This window comes from Anomaloglossus baeobatrachus, chromosome 3, assembly GCF_048569485.1.
Source record: "Anomaloglossus baeobatrachus isolate aAnoBae1 chromosome 3, aAnoBae1.hap1, whole genome shotgun sequence".
NCBI lineage: Eukaryota > Metazoa > Chordata > Amphibia > Anura > Aromobatidae > Anomaloglossus > Anomaloglossus baeobatrachus.
The window spans coordinates 603,642,186-603,663,215 of NC_134355.1; the positions used below are offsets into that span (position 1 = coordinate 603,642,186).

The following is a 21,030-nucleotide window of genomic DNA, read 5'->3' on the forward strand; positions in this document are numbered from 1 at the left end:
AGCGGAGCCAAGGGATCTGGATGACCAAAAAGAGCTGGACTGTTCATCCCTAGTAATGTATCAAAAAGACTGACCCGCACATCCAACAGGTGTTAGCTGATTATAACTATAAAACTACATTATAACTGATTATAACTACAAAACTACATTATAACTACAAAATACATACAGCTGCACTCTACAATGCTAAAAATGAATAGGGAAACTTAGGAATGTTTGAAAAAAAGAGATATTTAGCTTATGTATTGGCCAGTGCATGTGAGCCCGATACCACAGCAAGGTGATCTCTATTTACCGGGAACCTAACTTAAAGTGCTACTATCTGGGTTAAAAACCTCCATGTCTGGGCAGCTAGACTCCTACTATAAGGGGGAATGAGCATAGCCTTTTTACAGGGCAGAGTGCTCAGTCAGAAAGAAATGCACTGCAAATATATCAAAAAGACTGACCTGCACATTCAACAGGTGTGAACAGGTGCTAGCTGAAAACACATTATAACTACAAAACATATACAGCTGCACTCTAGAATGCTAACAATTCCATTATTCATTGATAGTATTTTAGTATGCAGCTCTATGTGTTTTGTAGTGTCCATCACAAGTGACAGCACCAATATTGATCCAGTGCCTTTATGCAGGAGTATAACTACAATAGCACAGGGGTTGCACTTGCACCCGGCCCCTGGAGACTAGGGGGCCTAAAAGGTCCCATTGGCTTATGTATAAAGACTAGGGATGATCGAATACCTCAAATATTTGGCTTCGCAAATATTTTCCGAATAGGTCGCCGCTATTCGACTATTCACGAATATTCGATGCGCAATGTAAGTCTGTGAGAAACCCGAATAACAACTATTCAGAACTATTCAGGCTTCCTATAGACTTACATTGCGCATCGAATATTCACATAGCGGCGACCTATTCGGAAAATATTCACGAAGCCGAATATTTGAGGTATTCTATCATCCCTAATAAAAGACCATTGCTATTAAAGACTTGCTAGAATTGGGGGTCTCATTGGAGCGTTTGCATTGGGGCCCATGAGCTTCAAGTTGCAATGCTGCCTGCATCACCTAAACCATGAGATCATCAATGTCTTTTCAGTCCTTTTACAATCTCCTCCTTGCCACTATCAGTAAGAATAATATTAAAATAAAATCATCAATGACGTTCCGAACATTGAAATTCCTTTTAAACCCTCTCTTCGCTTGCAGGGTTTCCAACGTTGGGCTTACCGCAAGATATTTAAGCAAATGACATTGGGGTAAGCGAATAAAAGTGGAATAAAGTATGTATAAGCCAGCAGGTGGAGAGACATGTTACTAAATGACAGCGAGCAGCAGCAGAGTGAGAGAAAGAGGCTGTGCCGTACTGGGAGGAGGGAGGGAGCGAGGGAGCAGTGGGGAACTCTCTGGATGTGATAACGCTTTAGAGTCCCTGCTGCTGATACTGCTACTGGCTGCTGCTCCATACACACTCCTGTCCTGTGATGGATTAGTTAGCTTAGACAAAAGGTGCTTCTATTCCGATAACTTGCCTACTCTTCCCAGCTGCCTCCGAGCGCTTGGCATTTGGAATAAATGACTGATAGGAGATCACTTCATACAGGAATTCATCTGCATGGGAAATGAATGCTGCGGGGAAGCAGCTTCCACCCCAACTAGAGCGCCCGGTCAGCCTGTTCGTACCAACTTGGGCAAGTACTTTTCCTGATTACTTAAAAAAATACTATTATAATTACTAATATTATTATTACGCTGCCAATTCATTATTGATCATATTAACACTAGAAGTCCCAGAGAGGGGTCATTTAACATTTCAACCATTGGAACCCTATGGAGCTCGAAATTTCTGGGACTTCTAGTAGGGTCATGTCTTCAGTTCAGGCTTCATCACCCACCATCATCCTGCACTTTTTCCATTTAGCAACTGAGTTTACAATCAGGCTCAGAAGCCGTGTTCTCATCTATAATAGTCACTCATGTGTCTCATCCCAAATCTTCATGGTACGGCCATCCCAGCTGTGATCAGGCTCAGGTTCTCCAACCATTCTTTGATTTATTTGCAGACCTACTTTGTGCTTAAGTGACTAGTATGATGGTATCCTAGGATTAAACAGTCACCAGCACCAGCATTTCATCCACTTCCCTTCAGATTTGTGCGTCTGCACTTAGACACGGAATGAGGATTTAGCTTTGGTGACTCCTTCTGGAAAGAGTGTGATTGTGTAGAGATAGACGGCTTACCTGATTACCCGCTGCTAATGTAACAAGTATGCGACCATGCCTGTGTGTCAGATGGAGAGTGAGCACCGACACACGAGCAACCCAACTCTGACACAACCGGAGTCCGAGACCATTGTACATGCACTGGTGCTGATTAACAAGTTATATTAATGCTAATAGAATAATCAGAATATCTGTCTGTAAATATGGGATATAATAATGACTGACATGAAGGGAAATGTGTATAAACACTGAGGAAGAGAGGCAGGGAACATGAAAGAGCCAAAATACACGTCATTATAAGTTATATCCTTTACTTAGGAGCAACACATAATAAATCTGTCATTCATATATCTATCCATGCCTCTATCTATCTACCTATCTATCTATCTATCTATCTATCTATCTATTTATGTAGCCTTCTATCTATCTATCTATCTATCTATATATCTATCCTTCTATCTATCCTTCTATCTATCTATCTATCTATTATCTATCTATCTATCTATCTATCTATCTATCTATCTGTCCCTCTATCTATATATCTATCTATCCATGCCTCTATCTATCTACCTATCTATCTATCTATCCCTCTATCTATATATCTATTTATGTAGCCTTCTATCTATCTATCTATCTATCTATCTATCTATATATCTATCCTTCTATCTATCCTTCTATCTATCTATCCTTCTATCTATCTATCTATCTATCTATCTATCCTTCTATCTATCTATTTATCTATCTATCTATCCTTCTATCTATCTATCTATCTATCCTTCTATCTATCTATCTATCTATCTATCTATCTATCTATCTATCTATCTATCCTTCTATCTATCTATCTATCCCTCTATCTATCTATCCTTCTATCTATCTATCTATCTATCTATCCTTCTATCTATCTATCCTTCTATCTATCTATCTATCTATCTATTATCTATCTATCTATTATCTATCTATCTATCCCTCTATCTATCCCTCTATTATCTATCTATCCCTCTATCTATCTATCTATCTATCTATCTATCTATCTATCTATCTATCTATCTATCTATCTATCCTTCTATCTATCTATCTATCCCTCTATCTATCTATCCTTCTATCTATCTATCTATCTATCTATCTATCTATCTATCCTTCTATCTATCTATCTATCTATATATCTATTTTTCTATCTATCTATCCTTCTATCTATCTATCTATCTATTATCTATCTATCTATTATCTATCTATCTATCCCTCTATCTATCCCTCTATTATCTATCTATCCCTCTATCTATCTATCTATCTATCCCTCTATCTATCTATCTATCTATTTATCCATCTATGTAGCTATTTAGTTTTCATCTTAAGCCCATTATGGTGATCTACAAGAATAAAAGTTTGTAGCTCACTTTTGACTCTGACAACATACCGGTTATAATAGTGATCATTCCTACTATAATTTCTTATAATACCACATTTTACTGGTGTTGTATCTGAAAACTTAGAGAAAGATAAGTGAGCAAGCGCTATTACTTAGTAGCTGTAAGTATCTGATGGTTACTAATTACTATTGATGGGTGAACAGTGACTATTCGTGTTCGGATTATTCGTAACAAATCCCAAAGTACTATTCAGGTATTCGCCACAAATAACAAACCTAATGCATGTCAATGGGGAACCCGTGCATTTTTCTTGCCATGACGAATACTGTGATATTATTCGATATTCGGTAAGCATTAGCCAAACACGAATAGTTACTCTTCACCCATCTCTAGTAATTACCCTAAATCTGCAATGCCAAATATATTTGCACAGGTAGGTAAATGCTAGGTGCAAAATGGAGAAAAAACCTTTTAAGGAAATCAGAATTCAAGTTTTCTTAATGCCAGAACATAAGTTTCTTGAAGCCAATATAATCCAAAAACAAACTCAGTTAGTCGTAGTTCTCATCCGTTACTCATTGTGTAGTATCTCAGAAGAGTTTATTTTGCCAGTACAGGTAATTTAGCATATGGTGTACAACTTAAAGGGAATCTGTCAGCAGGTTTTTGCTCCCCCATCTGAGAGCAGCATAATGTAGAGACAGAGATCCTGATTCCAGCAATATGTCACTTATTGAGCTGTTTGCTGTTAATGTGATAAAATCAATGTTTTCTCTGCTGCAGATCTAGCAGTTATACAGAGCTCATTATTATGCTGGACTACCTGCAGCAGGACAAGTAGTCCTCTAATGATAATCTACTAATCTACTGCTGATTAATCAGTGATTTTATCAAAACTATGCACGGTGGCTCAGTGGTTAGCACTGCAGTCTTGCAGCGCTGGGGTCCTGGGTTCATGTCCCACCAAGGACACCATCTGCAAGGAGTTTGTATATTCTCCCCGTGTTTGCGTGGGTTTCCTCCGGGTACTCCGGTTTCCTCCCACACTCCAAAAACATACAGATAGGGACTCTAGATTGTGAGCCCCAAGGGGGACAGTGTTGCCAATGTATGTAAAGCGCTGTGCAATTAATAGCGCTATATAAATGAATAAAATTATTATTATTACTAAGCAGCCCAATAAGTGACACATCGCTGGAATCAGTATGTCTGACCCTACATTATGCTGCTCTAAGATTAGGTGGCAAAAACTTGGTGACAGATTCACTTTAATTTGGGATTTTGTAAGCTCCAATCAATAATACATGCAAATAATGGCATCAGTGAAAGTGGCTGCGAATGGGCTTTCCTTTCCACAGGGCAAAGTGAGTCAAAGCTATCTCCACGCCACTTTATCATTATCTGATTACGCTTGTTTCAGCACTCTGTACTTTATACGTTTATTGGTTTTGAATGAGCCTGGCTTTTAGATTCTGACATCTTTATCTGTTCCCCATGCCAACAAAAAGCACTGGAGTATGAGGAAACTTAACACAATGTTCCTTCTGGGTCACTGCTCTAGTTCGATTCCAAGCATTTATAGGCAAAGCTTTCACCCACTAGCACGTTCCCCACCATCACGTTCCCCACCATCACGTTCCCCACCAGCATGTTTCCCACCAGCACGTTCCCCACCAGCACGTTCTCCACCAGCACGTTCCCCACCAGCACGTTCTCCACCAGCACGTTCTCCACCATCACATTCCCCACCATCACGTTCTCCACCAGCACGTTCCCCACCAATTCGTTCCTCCCAGCATGTTCCCCACCAGCACATTCTCCACCAGCACATTTCCCACCAGCTCATTCCCCACCAGCTCATTCCCCACCAGCATGTTCCCGACCAGCACGTTCCCCACTAGCACGTTCCCCACCAGCATGTTCCCCACCAGCACGTTCCCCACCAGCTCGTTCCCCACCAGCATGTTCTCCACCAGTCCGTTCCCCACCAGCACGTTCCCCACCACCTCATTTCCCACCATCACGTTCCCCACCAGCACGTTCCCCACCAGCACGTTCTCCACCAGCATGTTCCCCACCAGCATGTTCCCCACCAGCATGTTCCCCACCAGCACATTCTCCAGCATCACGTTCCCCTCTAGCACGTTCCCCACCAGCACGTTCCCCACAAGCACTCACCAGCACGATCTCCACCAGCATGTTCTCCACCATCCCGTTCCCCTCTAGCACGTTCCCCAGCAGCACGTTACCCACCAGCACTCTCCCCTCTAGCACGTTCCCCACCAGCCACCCCTAAACTGCTCCACAGCTTCAAAGTACTTCAGAGTAAAACTTTTTCAGCAAAGATCTAACTTTACGATCATAAAATGCTCCACTAAGTGCACATTGTTTTCTGATATAGCTGAAGCTCATTTGGTAAATAAGCGACGATAGAATATCGCATCGTTCTGTCTCCAGTGATTTTGTTTCCGTTTTATCTTCCATTTATATATCCTGAACAACAATATCAGTCCCAATAAACAATTTATTTTGTCCCAAATTTAATATCTATCTCATTCTGCAACTCAGCGTGAATCTGTGGACTCAATGTCACGCGCTAAAATAGAACAATGTCAACGATAGAAATGATAGAAAGGGATACAATGTATTGGAGAAGACATAGAGATGTTCGGAGGCTGCTGCAAATAAAGAGTTATGTGATACATGGTTTTAAGTGCTACCCATGGTATTTGACATTGATGTGTCTGACAACTGATACAATTGTAGTGAATTCCTGTAAAACAAATTTTGTATAGAGATGAGTCAATCAGCCAAGATTTACGTTACTTCGATGGACAATATCTCCGAACTTCCTTTAGTCCATGACTGCATTTTTGCACTGCTGTTGTGATATGATCTTATTATCTGGACAATACCACAATGACAGTTTCCCAGTAAAAAGGGTATTACAATCATGAGGATGGAAGAACTTCCAGATATTGTTAAAGTTCCAGAAGATATAAAAGTATGACTTCAGGTGGTCTACTCACTGGGCTCTCAATCAATTATGAGATTGGGTTCTGGCATTGTGTATGGGGCTTCCGGAGAATGCTTAGTGTGAATGGAGCCATAGCGATCATGTTTGACCACTCATTTATTGTAGGAGTGGTGGTTGCGCTGAGGACAAAGCCTGTTATCAAGATTTTTGGCTGCTTTCTCTATTTAGCAATACCGATGCTTTTATTAGACACAGTGATCACATGAATGCCGGATGTCTTCCGGGCAAAGCAGAGCTGGTCTGCAAAATTGTAACCTCTAGTCTTAAAATTGAAAGTTAAATTTGTTTCAAAATCTCTTCAGGGTTATTATTATTGTTTAAATTGTTGACAATTCCAAAAAATGTATGCATTTAATTTTGCAATGGGGAAAAAGAGAATGTAAAGAAAAGCCATATACAGTATACAATACATTGGGGCTTGATTCATTAAAGTTTTTATTCTAGAATTCTAGCTTAAAAACATTTATAAAGTTCAAACTTTGGTGTAACTCAAGGCTGTGGCAACATTTTTAAACTTATAGTGTTTGCACTCTATTTTTGCCCATTTCTGACAAACCTGGCGGTGCTGGGACAGGGCTGGGGCATGGCAACCTCTCTCGTCAAATTCATGATGAGCGGCAGTGTTCTTTAAACTGCAAATGTATCTCTAGTCCCCAACTGAAATAGGATTTGTCGCAAGGAGCACGCCACTTGTCCTATACTTCTGATTCATTAAGAGGCAAGTAATGAATCAGATGTGTCTCATTCCAGCACGATCTGTCATCAAAACTGGTGAGCACAGAGGCCTGAGAACATAGCAGTGATAATAGTTGTAGATATGTGAAGTTGTGAATTTCTCTTAAAAATAACTAGGCCTTTTGTGCCCATATGCTTACAACACTTACCACAGAAGTTCATAGTCATGGGCAAAATTGTGAGCACCCTTGAAATTCTTCCAGAACATGAAGTATTTCTCAAAGAAAATTATTGTAATTAGACCTTTTGTTATATACTTTGTTTGTATTGGAACAATACAAAAAAACCCAAAACAAACAAACATGAAAAGGGCAATTTGGACATCATTTCACGCAAAATCCCACAAATGAGCAGGACGAAATTGTGGGCACCCTCAACGTAATATTTCTTTGATGTCCTTTGCTTGCACAGTTATTTATACCAATCACTTCCTATAACCATCAACAAGCTTCTTACACCTCTCAACTGGAGCTTTGGATCATTTTTCTTTTGCAATCTGCTCCTGGTCTCTCATATTTGAAGGCGTCTTCTCCGAACAGCAATTTTAAGATCTCTCCTCAGGTGTTCAATGGGATTTAAATCCGGAATCATTGCTGCCACTTTAGAACTCAAGCACTTTGTTTCCATCCATTTCTGGGAGCTTCTTGAAGTATGTTTGGTTTCATTGTCCTGCTGGAGGACCCATGATCTAAGATGCAAACCCAGCTTTCTGGCACTGGGAACTACATTATGACCAAAGTCTTTAAGTAATCTTCAGATTCATGATACCTAGAATACAGTCATTGGACCCAGTGTCAGAGGCAGCAAAATAACCCCAAAACATCTTTGAGCCGCCACCATATTTGACTGTAAGCACAGTGTTTTCATCTTTGTAGGCCTCATTGTTTGTTCGGTAAACAGAAGAATGATGTGCTTTACTAAAAACCTCTATCTTGGTCTCATCTGTCCACAAGATACTTTTCCATAAAGGAGTTTGGCTTACTCACGTACATTTTGGCAAACTGCAGTTTAGCTTTTTTATGTATCTGTGTCAGCAATGGTGTCCTCATTGGTCTCCTACCATAGCATTGAATTTAATTTAATTCAAATGTGGATGGATAGTTTGCACTGACACTGATGCACCCTGAACCTAATGGAAAGCTTGATTTTTTTTTTAACTTGATTGGTGCTGCTTTTCCACCATCCAGACTATTCTGCGTTGCAACCTTTCAGCAATTTTTCTCTGTCATATATGTCCAATTAGATTAGCTACAGTGCCATAGGTTGTAAACTTCTTGATTATGTTGTGCACCGTTGACAAAAGGACATCAAAATCTTTAGACATGGACTTGTAACTTTGAGATTATTGATATTTTTCAGCAATTTTTGTTCTCAAGTCCTCAAACAGTTCCCTTCACCTCTTTCTGTTCTCGATGCTTAGTGTGGCACATATAAACACTCAATGGAAAGATTGAGTCAACTCCATTTTTTATCTGGTTTCAGGTGTAATTTTATACTGCTCACATCTATTACTTGCCACAGGGAAGTTTGAATGAGCATGTTTGAAACCAAGTTATTTAACCACAGTTTTCGAAAGGTGCCAACAATTTTGACTGGCCCATTTTATTGTTTTGTCTGCAAATTATGTCCAATTTGCCTTCTTTTCTTAGATTTGTTTTGTTGTTCCAATACACAAAAAGGAATTAAACATGTATATAACAAAACATGTGCAACTGCTATAATTTCCTGGGAGAAATAATTCATTTTCTGGAACAATTTCAAGGGTATCAAAGTAGGGAATTTCCCCTATGAGCGGTGAGCATGCTATGACTTTAAGAGAAAGTGCTCTCCTTATGTTCCATGTTCTGTGGACTAGCTGGGATCTGTGCAGTTGCACTAACCCTGCCCAAAAAGTGCAGGAAGCTGAGAAAGAGCAGAAGAAGATCTTAGGATGTGAACAGAAGATGTCTGGATGCCTGAGTGAGAGAGAGAAGTCAACCTGATAGACCTCTTAGAATGGAGATTGGGAGACAGGCATAGTGCTGGGCTGTGAGGGTGACTGCGAGGTGGATAGTGACAGAACCTGGTGTCTGCTGAACCAGTACTGGATTAGGAAGCTCCTGAGATTGGCAATCCCAAAGATGATCAGAGATGCCATCCAGGGGAGATAAGCACCCCGAGTCCGTGGACAAAGAGAAGTTCTCCCCTGCCCTGGATTGAGGTTGCACACCAACGAACCACTCAAACATCATCGAGCTCACGGGAGCAGATTTGGCCCTCCATAGTGGTACCATGAGTCTTTTACTGTTTACAGTGAATGCAGTTTTTATATCAGAGCTATGGGCTGTAGGCATGGATCGCTTATAATCATAAGGATATATTATGGTTTCCCAATGCAGCAGTAAAAAAATATAGTCTGTCCGTGATTTGTTTAAAAGCTGTACAGAAAAAGTAAAAAGTCAAGTTGGCAAGACAGTCTCTAAAGTTGGGTAAATCTGTCTCCTGTAGTGTGTAAGCTCTTTAGGTTAAGTAGGTTCTCTCTCTCGCGCGCGCTCTCTCTCTCTCCTCTCCCCTATGTATATATTTTCTGAGCAATTACAAGTCTTCCATTATTGGAATTCACGTAAATTTGTTTACAAATCAAAGCAAATCAAACTTTTGGAGAAAATTCATCAAAGTCGGAAGATCATCTCTGCTTTGAGATTTTCAAGAGACAACGTTAAAAAAAACCTTATATATTTGTACTTGCTATGTACTGTATAATGGTCATGTCTGACGGTACAGGGACATGGTCTAATCATATCACAACTCATGGGCCAGAGGAGGAAGTAATAAAGTATACAGACATTATGCTTGAGATCACAAATTTTTCTTTCTATGAGGTAAACTATTTTTTAAAAACAGGCAGGGAAATGTTTTAAATCAAAACAAGAATCAAATACGATCTATCTGTATACTTTGTTTTGCTTGATCTCTGGCCCAGGAGCTGTGGTATGATTAGACCATGTCCCTGTACGGTCAGACACAGCCATTACACAGTACATAGCAGAGGCACATATATAAGATTATCTCAGCACAGGATTTTTTTTTAAACACATTCAATTGTATAGATTATTATTATTATTATTATTATTATTATTATTATAAGATCAATTGATTAAAATCAAATGAAATTAACTTTGTGGGAATACCCCTTTAAGTATCATGCTATCTCGATTTCGGTCTCCTCTCTCCTTCCTTTGCCAAAAATCACCCACTGCATGCAGGCTTGATGACCTACTAACTATCAGTCCATACAGTATATCTCACTAACTTTCTTGAAGGAACCGTCTCTTTCCCAAATGCCTAAACTCTCCACTTCTGGGCTAGTCCCCACTAATAATAGGCAAATAGTAACTATTTCTGTTCTGATTATTTGTAACTAGGGATGATCGAATATCACAAATATTTGGTAATATTCGCTTCGCGAATATTCAATGAATAGGTCGCCGCTATGTGTATTCGATGCACAATGTAAGTCTATGGGAATCCCGAATTGTTGCTATTCAGCAACTATTCGGGTTTCCCATAGACTTAGATTGCGCATCGAATATTCGCAAATAGTCGAATATCGGTGACCTATTCGTCGAATATGGGCGTAGCCGAAAATTTGAGCTATTCCATCATCCCTATTTTTAACGAATCCCAAAGTACTAGTATTTGTGATAAATAACAAATTTAATGCAAGTCAATTGGGATCCTGAGCATATTTCTTGTCATGACAAATACTGGAATAGTATTCGGTATGCGGTTAGCATTATCTGAACATGAATAGTTACTATTCACCCATCACTAGTCCCAACGCTTTACTATTATTCCCCTACAGTCCAGCAACTATGTATAAAAGTTGTATGCATATACATGAAAGCAATACTATACATCACATTACCATCACAGCTCAAATATCACAATAGTAACAAAAGACGCAGAACTCAACTCACATAACACTACATGACAATTCAACAATGCGATTGGTGCCTTCAAGGAAAGGAGCATGACAGTATCAGTCCACTTTCTTACAGTACATTGACAAACTACTGAATGAGGGACGCTCCCGTTATTGTTCTTTAACACTCTATTACTAGCACTAACTTCTCAGATCCTGATAAGATAAAAGGTATAATTTTTTCCCCTGTGTACCTTCAATATTTGAGTATTGCATGTCTAGATTTAGTAAGAAGAGCAAAATTTAACCAAAAAGTTCCCAGATTTAACAATCTGAAACACATCATCTATTAGAATAAATTGTCTTTACACATTCCCCATCACATATTTCTACAACACAGAAATTAATCCTTATTCTAGCAAAGTGAATGATGTTTAAATTGTTCATTTATGCCCTTTAGTTTGGTATAACATTTTTAATGTTTTATGCATATAATGCATTCATTAGAAATTATTGGAATGGAATTGAATTGTCTTTAAAGGGGTGGTTCACCCATATTCATTATTGGACATAACGATATTATGTTGAGAAACAAGGCTTCTCTCATATTTTGTTGTTAATACGTAGTGCCTGTGAGCGGTGTTATTGCAGTCCGCTCTTCCCCATTGCCTCATCTCTGGGATCCATGTCCTCAGGGATCCAGTGATGTCACGTCAACTTCCTGCTCACCAGACATCATCGCGGCCGGCCCAAGTCTTCCTCGTGAGTTTCTCCACTCATCACAGCCCTGCGTCACAGCGTAGCATCTCCCTGCTCACTTCGCTGCAGAGCGTGCAAGCAGGAGAGATGCTGGGCTGTGATGAGCGGTGAAACTCCGCCAACAGCCCATTGACTCACAGAAACTGCTCACCTGTCTCAACACCCGCGCATCTTATCATCTGGTCCTTTGCGCTGTGACTGCACTGTGCACAGAACTGGGTGCAAAACCCTAAAAAACTTCACTATATAAAGAGAAGGGCTGCACACCAGTGACAGTGCAAGGGGAATAAATGTAAAGCAGAAACTGCTATGTGAACACTGACATGAAAAATACAATAGCTATATGTGAGAATGAAAATATGACAATGGAATCTGCATAAACTGCCATGAACATATGAATAAAGATACATTTAGCTATTGAACTTATCAATACTACAGAGCCCCAACATCTCCTCACGGTATTCTCTTACATTGGGGTCCGTAGCTAATGTGCGTCCTCTCTTCCAGTTAAAAAACTTACCGTGTATGGGAAGCTGAGACCCAGGCTATATATGTATAATGTGGACTGGCGATAGGTGTGGGTGGGGTCGTTTGTGAATTGCCAATCCACATTATACATATATAGCCTGGGTCTCAGCTAGGGACCCCAAATGTAGGAGGATACCGTGACGAGGTGTTGGGGCTCTGTTGTATTAATCAATTCAATAGCTAAATTTCTCTTAATTCTTAAGTTCATGTCAGTTATGCAAATTCCATTGTCCTATTTTCATTCTCACATATAGCTATTGTATTTTTCATGCCGGTACTCATAGAGCAGTTTCTGCTTTACATTTATTCCCCTTGCACTGTCACTGGTGTGTATACCTTCTCTTTATATAGTGACGTTTTTTAGGGTTTTTGCACCCAGCTCAGACTTAGCATTGTGTTCCAGACGTTATTTCTTTATTGGTTTGTAGTCTCTTGTTTGTGAACCCGGCCCCACCCACACCTATTGCCGGTCCACATTTTACATATATAGCCTGGGTCTCAGCTTCCCATACACAGTAAGTTTTTTAACTGAAAGAGAGGACACACACAAGCTAGGGACCCCAATGTAAGAGAATACCGTGACGAGGTCTTGGGGCTCTGTTGTATTGATCAATTCAATAGCTAAATTTCTCTTTATTCTTAAGTTCATAGCAGTTATACAGATACCATTGTCATATTTTCATTTTCACATATAGCTATTGTATTTTTCATGCCAGTATTCATACAGCAGTTTCTGCTTTACATTTCTTCCCCTTGCACTGTCACTGGTGTGCTGCCCTTCTCTCTATGCACTGTGCACAGGGACATCAAACGCCGGTGCAGGAGGTCCAAGAGAAAATGTGGAGACTGCAAAAAAAGAGACGCAGAAGACTAAATGTTTAGTATTAAATTACTATAGGAGTCTAAAAAAAAAATTTCAATTTGCATGGAATAACTTTGACGCAAATAGAATTTTCCAGTTAAATTTGTGTCATTTGCTGAATTCAAACCTCAAGTATTCATGTATTACATGTTTATAGTATATATAGTCATATGAAAAAGTTTGGGCACCCCTATTAATGTTAACCTTTTTTCTTCATAACAATTTGGGTTTTTGCAACAGCTATTTCAGTTTCATACATTTAATAACTGATAGACTGAGTAATATTTCTGGATTGAAATGAGGTTTATTGTACTAACAGAAAATGTGCAATCCGCATTTAAACAAAAATTTGACCGATGCAAAAGTATGGGCACCTCAACATAAAAGTGACATTATTATTTTGTAGATCCTCCTTTTGCAAAAATAACAACCTCTAGTTGCTTCCTGTAGCTTTTAATGAGTTCCTGGATCCTGGATGAAGGTATATTTGACCATTCCTGTTTACAAAACAATTCCAGTTCAGTTAAGTTTGATGGTCGGTGAGCATGGACAGCACGCTTCAAATCATCCCACAGATGTTCAATGATATTCAGGTCTGGGGACTGGGATGGCCATTTCAGAACGTTGTAATTGTTCCTCTGCATGAATGCCTGAGTAGATTTGGAGCGGTGTTTTGGATCATTGTCTTGCTGAAATATCCATCCACTGCGTAACTTCAACTTCGTCACTGATTCTTGCACATTATTGTCAAGAATCTGCTGATACTAAGTTGAATCCATGCGACCCTCAACTTTAACAAGATTCCCTGTGCCGGCATTGGCCACACAGCTCCAAAGCATGCTGGAACCTCCACCAAATTTTTACTGTGGGTAGCCAGTGCTTTTCTTTGAATGCCATGGTTTTTTGACTCCAAGCATAACGCCTTTTTGTATGACCAAACAACTCATTCTTTGTTTCATCAGTCCACAGGACCTTTTTCCAAAATGTAACTGGCTTGTCCAAATGTGCTTTTGCATACCTCAGGCGACTCTGTTTGTAGCTTCTCCTTGTGCAACGTGCGCTGTATTGTTGACCGATGCACAGTAACACCATCTGCAGCAAGATGATGCTGCAGGTCTTTGGAGGTGGTCTGTGGATTGTCCTTGACTGTTCTCACCATTCTTCTTCTCTGCCTTTCTGATATTTTTCTTGGCCTGCCACTTCTGGGCTTAACAAGAACTGTACCTGTGTTCTTCCATTTCCTTACTATGTTCCTCACAGTGAAACTGACAGTTTAAATCTCTGAGATAACTTTTTGAACAACTATGTTGAATAATCTTTGTTTTCAGATCATTTGAGAGTTGTTTTGAGGAGCCCATGATGCCACTCTTCATAGGAGATTCAAACAGGAGAACAACTTGCAAGTGGCCACCTTAAATACCTTTTCTCATGATTGGATACACCTGCCTATGAAGTTCAAAGCTCAATGAGGTTACAAAACCAATTTAGTGCTTTAGTAAGTCAGTAAAAAGTAGTTAGCAGTGTTCAAATTAAGAAATTGATAAGGGTGCCCATACTTTTGCACAGGTCAAATTTTGTTTAAATGCGGACTGCACATTTTCTGTTAGTACAATAAACCTCATTTTAATCCAGAAATATTATTCAGTCCATCAGTTATTAGATATATGAATCTGAAATAGCTGTTGCAAAAACCCAAATTGTTATAAAGAAAAAAGGTTAACATTAATAGGGGTGCCCAAACTTTTTCATATGACTGTATACTGTACTCATATACAGCAAGCAGACTTCATATTTATAAAACAAACATTTTGGGATGTGTGATCAATGTCGTTTGATTGTTTACTGTATTTTGCATATTCATCAGGGAGAGCAACTGCTGGGAATTGCCTGGATTGTTCCCACGTGTAAAAGAAGCTTTTACTAGTAATAGATGTCTAGCCTATAATTTTCATTTTTAAGCTCCACAATATGAATAGAAAAATTGCTGAATTGCTTTAATATAACTTTCGATGATTTTCTAAAAAGTCTCACACCTTCTGATGTATTAAGTTCTGATTTAGAAATGATTGTTCCCTTTTACTTCTTGCATCTGTATACTACACTTTTTTTATCACAATTCTCAAATGACCTTTGAAAATTGTTTATTTCTTAGCAGCAAAGGCCGGTCGTGGGTGATTTATGAAGCCCTTGGGATCCCATTGTATAATTTCTTTACATGATTCACGGCCACCTCATCTTTACTCTTCATCCCCACTTTCTAGTCCAAAATAGCCCTGTAAGCATCATTATAATTCATCATTGGTTAGTGACCCTCATTTGTCTAATGGCTGAGGAACAGAAGTTATCTCCAAATATTTCTAAATAAAATATACTACACTTATGTATTAATTAAATAGATGTGTAGTTTAATGTGAAGCCATTGTAGATACAAATGGAGACTAAAGGGGGCTTTACATGCAACGACATCGCTAACGAGATGTCGTTGGGGTTATGGAATTCGTGAAACACATCCGGCCTCGTTAGCGACGTCGTTGCGTGTGACATGTACGAGCGTCTGCTAACGATGCAAAATACTCACCAAATCATTGGTTGTTGACATGTCGTCCATTTCCCAAATGTCGTTGCTGATTTTGGACAAAGGTTGTTCATCGTTCCTAAGGCAGCACACATTGCTACGTGTGACACCCCAGGAACAACGAACAACACCGTACCTGCGTCCTCCGGCAATGAGGTGAGCGTGACTTTCATGCGACTGCTCTCCTCCCCTCTGCTTCTATTGGACGCCTGCCGTGTGACGTCGCTGTGACGTTGCATGAACCGCCCCCTTAGAAAAGAGGCTGTTTGCCTTTCACAGCGACGTTGCTAGGAAGGTAAGTATGTGTGATGGGTACTGGCGATTTTGTACTCCGCGGGTGGCGATTTACCCGTGACACTCAAACGATGGGCGCGGGTGCTTTCACGAGCGACATTGCTAGCAATGTCGCTACATGTAAAGCAGCCATAATGTTCATGTTTCTGCCATGAATTTAAAGGGATATTCTCATATTATGAAATTAACATAGTTAGTGAAACACCATGAAAATAAGCAAGTTTGCAATTGACTTGCTTTTTCTATCTGCTGTTATTTTACTGCAATGGGAGCTTTTATCTTACATAGTGTAGAGATTGTTGCCTCCAGAATCTTGCTGAGTATGTTTAATAGCTTTATTTCAGGCTGAAGTGTTAAGCCACTAGATCCCAGCCCATTGATTTGTAGACTTCAATTACCTGCTCACCTCCCTCTCCCTCTCAGCTCCTGACTCACCAGCTGTTATCAGTCCTGCAAAATAAATAGCCTCCAGCATCAGATTTTTTCAGAGCAGTCCTCCAAATCATAGCTCTCACATTTCTAAACTATTTATTTGTTCAAAGGCACTGCTATCTATACATGCAAATAGAAGGGTTTCTTTATAAAAAGCTTATCACAAAATGTACATCTACTGATACACTCAAGTTTAATCTGTAAAAACATAAATGTGTTACATTTTCCTGCAGCTCCACCACAGGAGAAATAAAGTATTACTCAATTATTTTTCAAATTCATGGGTATCTATATACTGCAGGAATGCAAAATCCATTTGCAGGTAGACTAATTTGTTTTAGTTAATCTTCACTCAGATGAAAATATAATGATCCTGGAATGGGACTCCTTAATTAGCTAAGAATACCCTTAGTAGAAGGAGTTATTTAATGTGTATTTGCCATTTCAGGTAACTTCTCATAATATGTTTTGGTATGTATACATTAGCCATAACTCTATTTCTGGCCATTTTATGACTTTTACCCTGCATAATGTCTCCCATACACAGTACATACAAAGAGATGATTTTTTTTCTAGTCTCTATTTCACATACTGTTTTACAAGGTCCTTACAAACTGTAACCCAAATTTGAGCTTTGTCTAACTTTAGGAAAACAATGAAGAATTACATCTCTAAGTGAATATTCCAAAATTCTAATTCAGCAGTTTACGCAAACTTGTCTGGCTACGTAAAGAGCCCAGTGCATAATAAATGTAGAGTTTAAAAGAAGATTACTACTCACCTTCCCACTCTCCCACCCTCGAGCCCCTCCCCCTCTCCACCCCCCCACCCCTGTCCCCGTAGCCGGTTTTCAAGTCCACCAACATCTGGCCTGTTCTTTCCTTCTTCCTCCATTGTGTGACAACCTTCTTAATCTTTTTCTCTCTGCACTTGTGAATCTGGTGCTGAGTAAGCCTATTACTCACCTTACCACTCTCCTGTCCCATCTCCCTCTCCATCCCTTTCCCTCCACACCGGTTTTCAAGTCCTTTGCCATCTGGCCTGCTCTTTCCTCCTTCCTCCATCATGTGACATCCTCCTTAGCCTTTTTCACTCTGCGCTTGTGGGTCCGGTGCTCAATGAGCCTACTACTCACCCTGCCACTCTCCTGCTCTTGAGCCCCCCTCTCCCTCTCTATCCCCGCAGCTTTTTTTCAACACCCTCATCATCTAGCCAGTTCCTTCCTTCTTCCTCCATTGTGTGACATCCTCCTTAGCCTTTTTCACTCTGTGTTTGTGGATCCAGTGCTGAGTGAGCCTGATACTACCTTGCCACTCTCCTGCCCCAGAGCCCCCCTCCCCCTCTCCTTCCCTTTCCCTTTACAGCTGGTTTTCAAGTCCTCCGCCATCTGGCTTGTTCTTTCCTCCTTCCTTCGATTGACAACCTTTTAAGCCTTTTTCACTCTGTGCTTGTGGGTCCGGTGCTCAATGAGCCTATTACTACCTTGCCAGTCTCTTGCTCCCTCCCCCTCTCTATCCCTTTCCCTTTACAGCTGGTTTTCAAGTCCTCCGCCATCTGGCTTGTTCTTTCCTCCTTCCTTCGATTGACAACCTTTTTAGCCTTTTTCACTCTGTGCTGGTGGGTCCGGTGCTCAATGAGCCTACTACTCACCTTGCCACCCTTCTGCCCCGAGCCACCCCCTCTCCCTCTCCATCCCCCCTCCCCTCGCAGCTTGTTTTCAAGTCTTCCACCATCTGGCCAGTTCTTTTCTTCTTTCTCCATTGTTTGACATTCTCCTTTTTCACTCTGTGCTTGTGGATCCAGTGCTGAGTGAGCCTCTGAAAATGTTGCCGGTTAAACATAAGTATTCTACAACTGGGCCTCTGCAGTAGCAAAATGATGGCCAGCTGGCTGAATATAACACGTATTTAATTTTATGTTATCTTTTTATTCTTCTTAAGGCTTTTGTAAATATTATGGGTAGCTCAGTAATATATGAATAAATTATGCAAAATAATTAAATAATGTGAATATCCACATCAGTCTGATTAAAGCACCAATCATATCATTTTCTTTTTTCACCGCTAGAGTGCTCCTTCAAATCTATGTCCCCTGCCCCCAGTTTTATACTCAACCTCTGGCATTTTCACTTATTCTCTACATTGCTTTTGTACATAACATCATCTTGAGCCCATAACTTCTGACTGGCCAGAGGTCAGAAGTTACGTCACAACAAGCTCTCAGAGCCAGAAGGATGCTCTCATAGACTTACGTTGAGTCGTGAGTTGCCTCCAGCAGCTTCATAAGAAACTGGAGCTGCCGGCAGGTCTCAAATTACCAAAGAACGTTCTAAGCTCTGTGGATAACAGGTGAAGATGCTGGAGGGTAAGTATAAGGCTAGAGGCAGGGAATGTAGATTTAAAGTAACACTGAAATGGTGAAACAAAAGATGTAGTGGTGCTTTAACATAGGTTTTATAAGGTTTATATTCATTGCTCAACTACAAACCATTATACTCTTAAAAAGCTAAACCAGAGACATAATAAGAAAAGTAAATGAGTTAACAATTGTTTATTGTTAATGTTTTCAGGTATTTGAATGAGATTATGAATAAACAAGTCAGCAGCTTTCACAGTAACTCTCCCTTGGTATTGAAATCTGACTATACAATAGTCATGTATAGTCATCTTGCCCTTGGGAAACTCTAGGTTATTACGTTTTTCTTTATTGTGCATGAAAGTGAGCAAAAGACCATCTCCAATAACATGACTTCCCTTCCAGTACTTTGCAGATGTGTTTGTATCAATCTCCTTACACACAACAGTCCGCTCACCATAAGGCCCCCTTCACACGTCCGTGAAAATTACGCAATTTTTCACGGACGTGTCAAAGGTGCGTATTGCCCTCCATGTGCTGTTTTTATGGCACAACATGTATTCTCCGTGTGTTATCCGTGATAACACACGGAGAATGGGAACACTCTGCTCACCTGTCCCTGGCGTCGCTGTCCGTGGTGCTGATCTTCAGTCTCCGGTTCTGCCGACTCCCCGCTGCTGCTGCTTCTGGCCCACAGTGGAGTGAATATTCAATGAGCATAATGAGTGGCGGTCGGAAGCAAGTGCCAGCAGCGGCAGAGACTGCAGTGCTGGAGAAGATGAGTATAGACTTTTTTTTTTTTACAAACATGTGTGTTTTCTCCGGTGCATGTAACAGGGATCACATCCGTGCGGTCCGTGTGCGGGCCATGTGACACCCATGATGCCGCAGAAAAACGGACATGTCTACGTGTGGAGCACACGGGCACAAATATGCTCCACACGTACACACGGTCCATAGCAGAACACACACATGTGCGCAGACCCATTCCAAATTGTGATTTTTCAGCTGCCACTTAAATAACCCTATAATGTCTTGACAGCCTTCAACTGTCAGAACAAATTTTAAGTTGTAAATAGGGGCAGCACTGACAACTTGGGGCCCCTGTTCAAATTGTGTCTAGACCCCCCTCCTTTTATGGCGACAAAGCTACAGATATAGATAAGCATGCATATTTGTATATACACATATATAGCACATGGTGCCCTCTCTTGCTATGCTCAGTACCATCCCTTACATATCAGATTTTCTTGCTATTTTTTGTTATTTACAGCAACCTGTCTTTTTTTATAGTGTCCTCTCTTGTTAGATATAAAATGACATGACTGTTGATGTACTATGGTAAAGCTTCTTTTCTAATGGAGGAGTTAATGGACTGGCCTTCTGGTCACGTACTGTTCCATCAGCAGTCATTTTATATCTAACACGAGAGGATTATATAGTAAAGAAAGGGAGCTGTGAATAACAAAATTCACAAAATTACACTATGTAAGGCCACGTTCACAAGTCAGTGTTTTTGATCAGTATCTCATCAGTATTTGTATGCCAAAAAAAAAGTTGTGTCTTCAATTACAGAACAGGTGTCAATCTTTCAATTTTAGTTTTTCTCTGTAATTCCACTCCTGGCTTTGACATACAAACACTGATGCAAAAATATTGATGTATCAATGAGGCCTAAGGAACGGGGCTATAAATAACAAGAGAGGACACTATATACTAAGGGACAGCACCATACATAACTAGAGAGGATGCTAATAAGGGACAGTATTATACATATTGAAAGAGGAAACTAAAATTAAGGACTGTGCTTTACATGGTAAGTGAGTACACTAAATACTAATGGACTGTGCTATACATAATAAGGCTTCATTCCTACATCCATGGGAAGTGTCAGTGTGTTGTCTGATTTTCACTTTGTCCTATTCCTCATAATCGGATTACAAGAGGACATGCTC

At 40.1% G+C, this 21,030-nt stretch overlaps 1 protein-coding gene across 2 annotated transcripts in view; it reads left to right on the forward strand.

Moving 5' to 3' along the window:
- Positions 1-1,381: 1,381 nt before the first annotated feature.
- Positions 1,382-21,030, forward strand: part of SNTG2 (syntrophin gamma 2) — an 873,134-nt gene continuing 853,485 nt past the window's right edge. For both annotated transcript variants that reach the window (XM_075341061.1, XM_075341060.1), the window contains exon 1: positions 1,382-1,695. In XM_075341061.1, the coding sequence (XP_075197176.1) occupies positions 1,627-1,695 (69 nt within the window). In that variant the 5' untranslated portion in view covers positions 1,382-1,626. The remainder of the gene's footprint in view (positions 1,696-21,030) is intronic.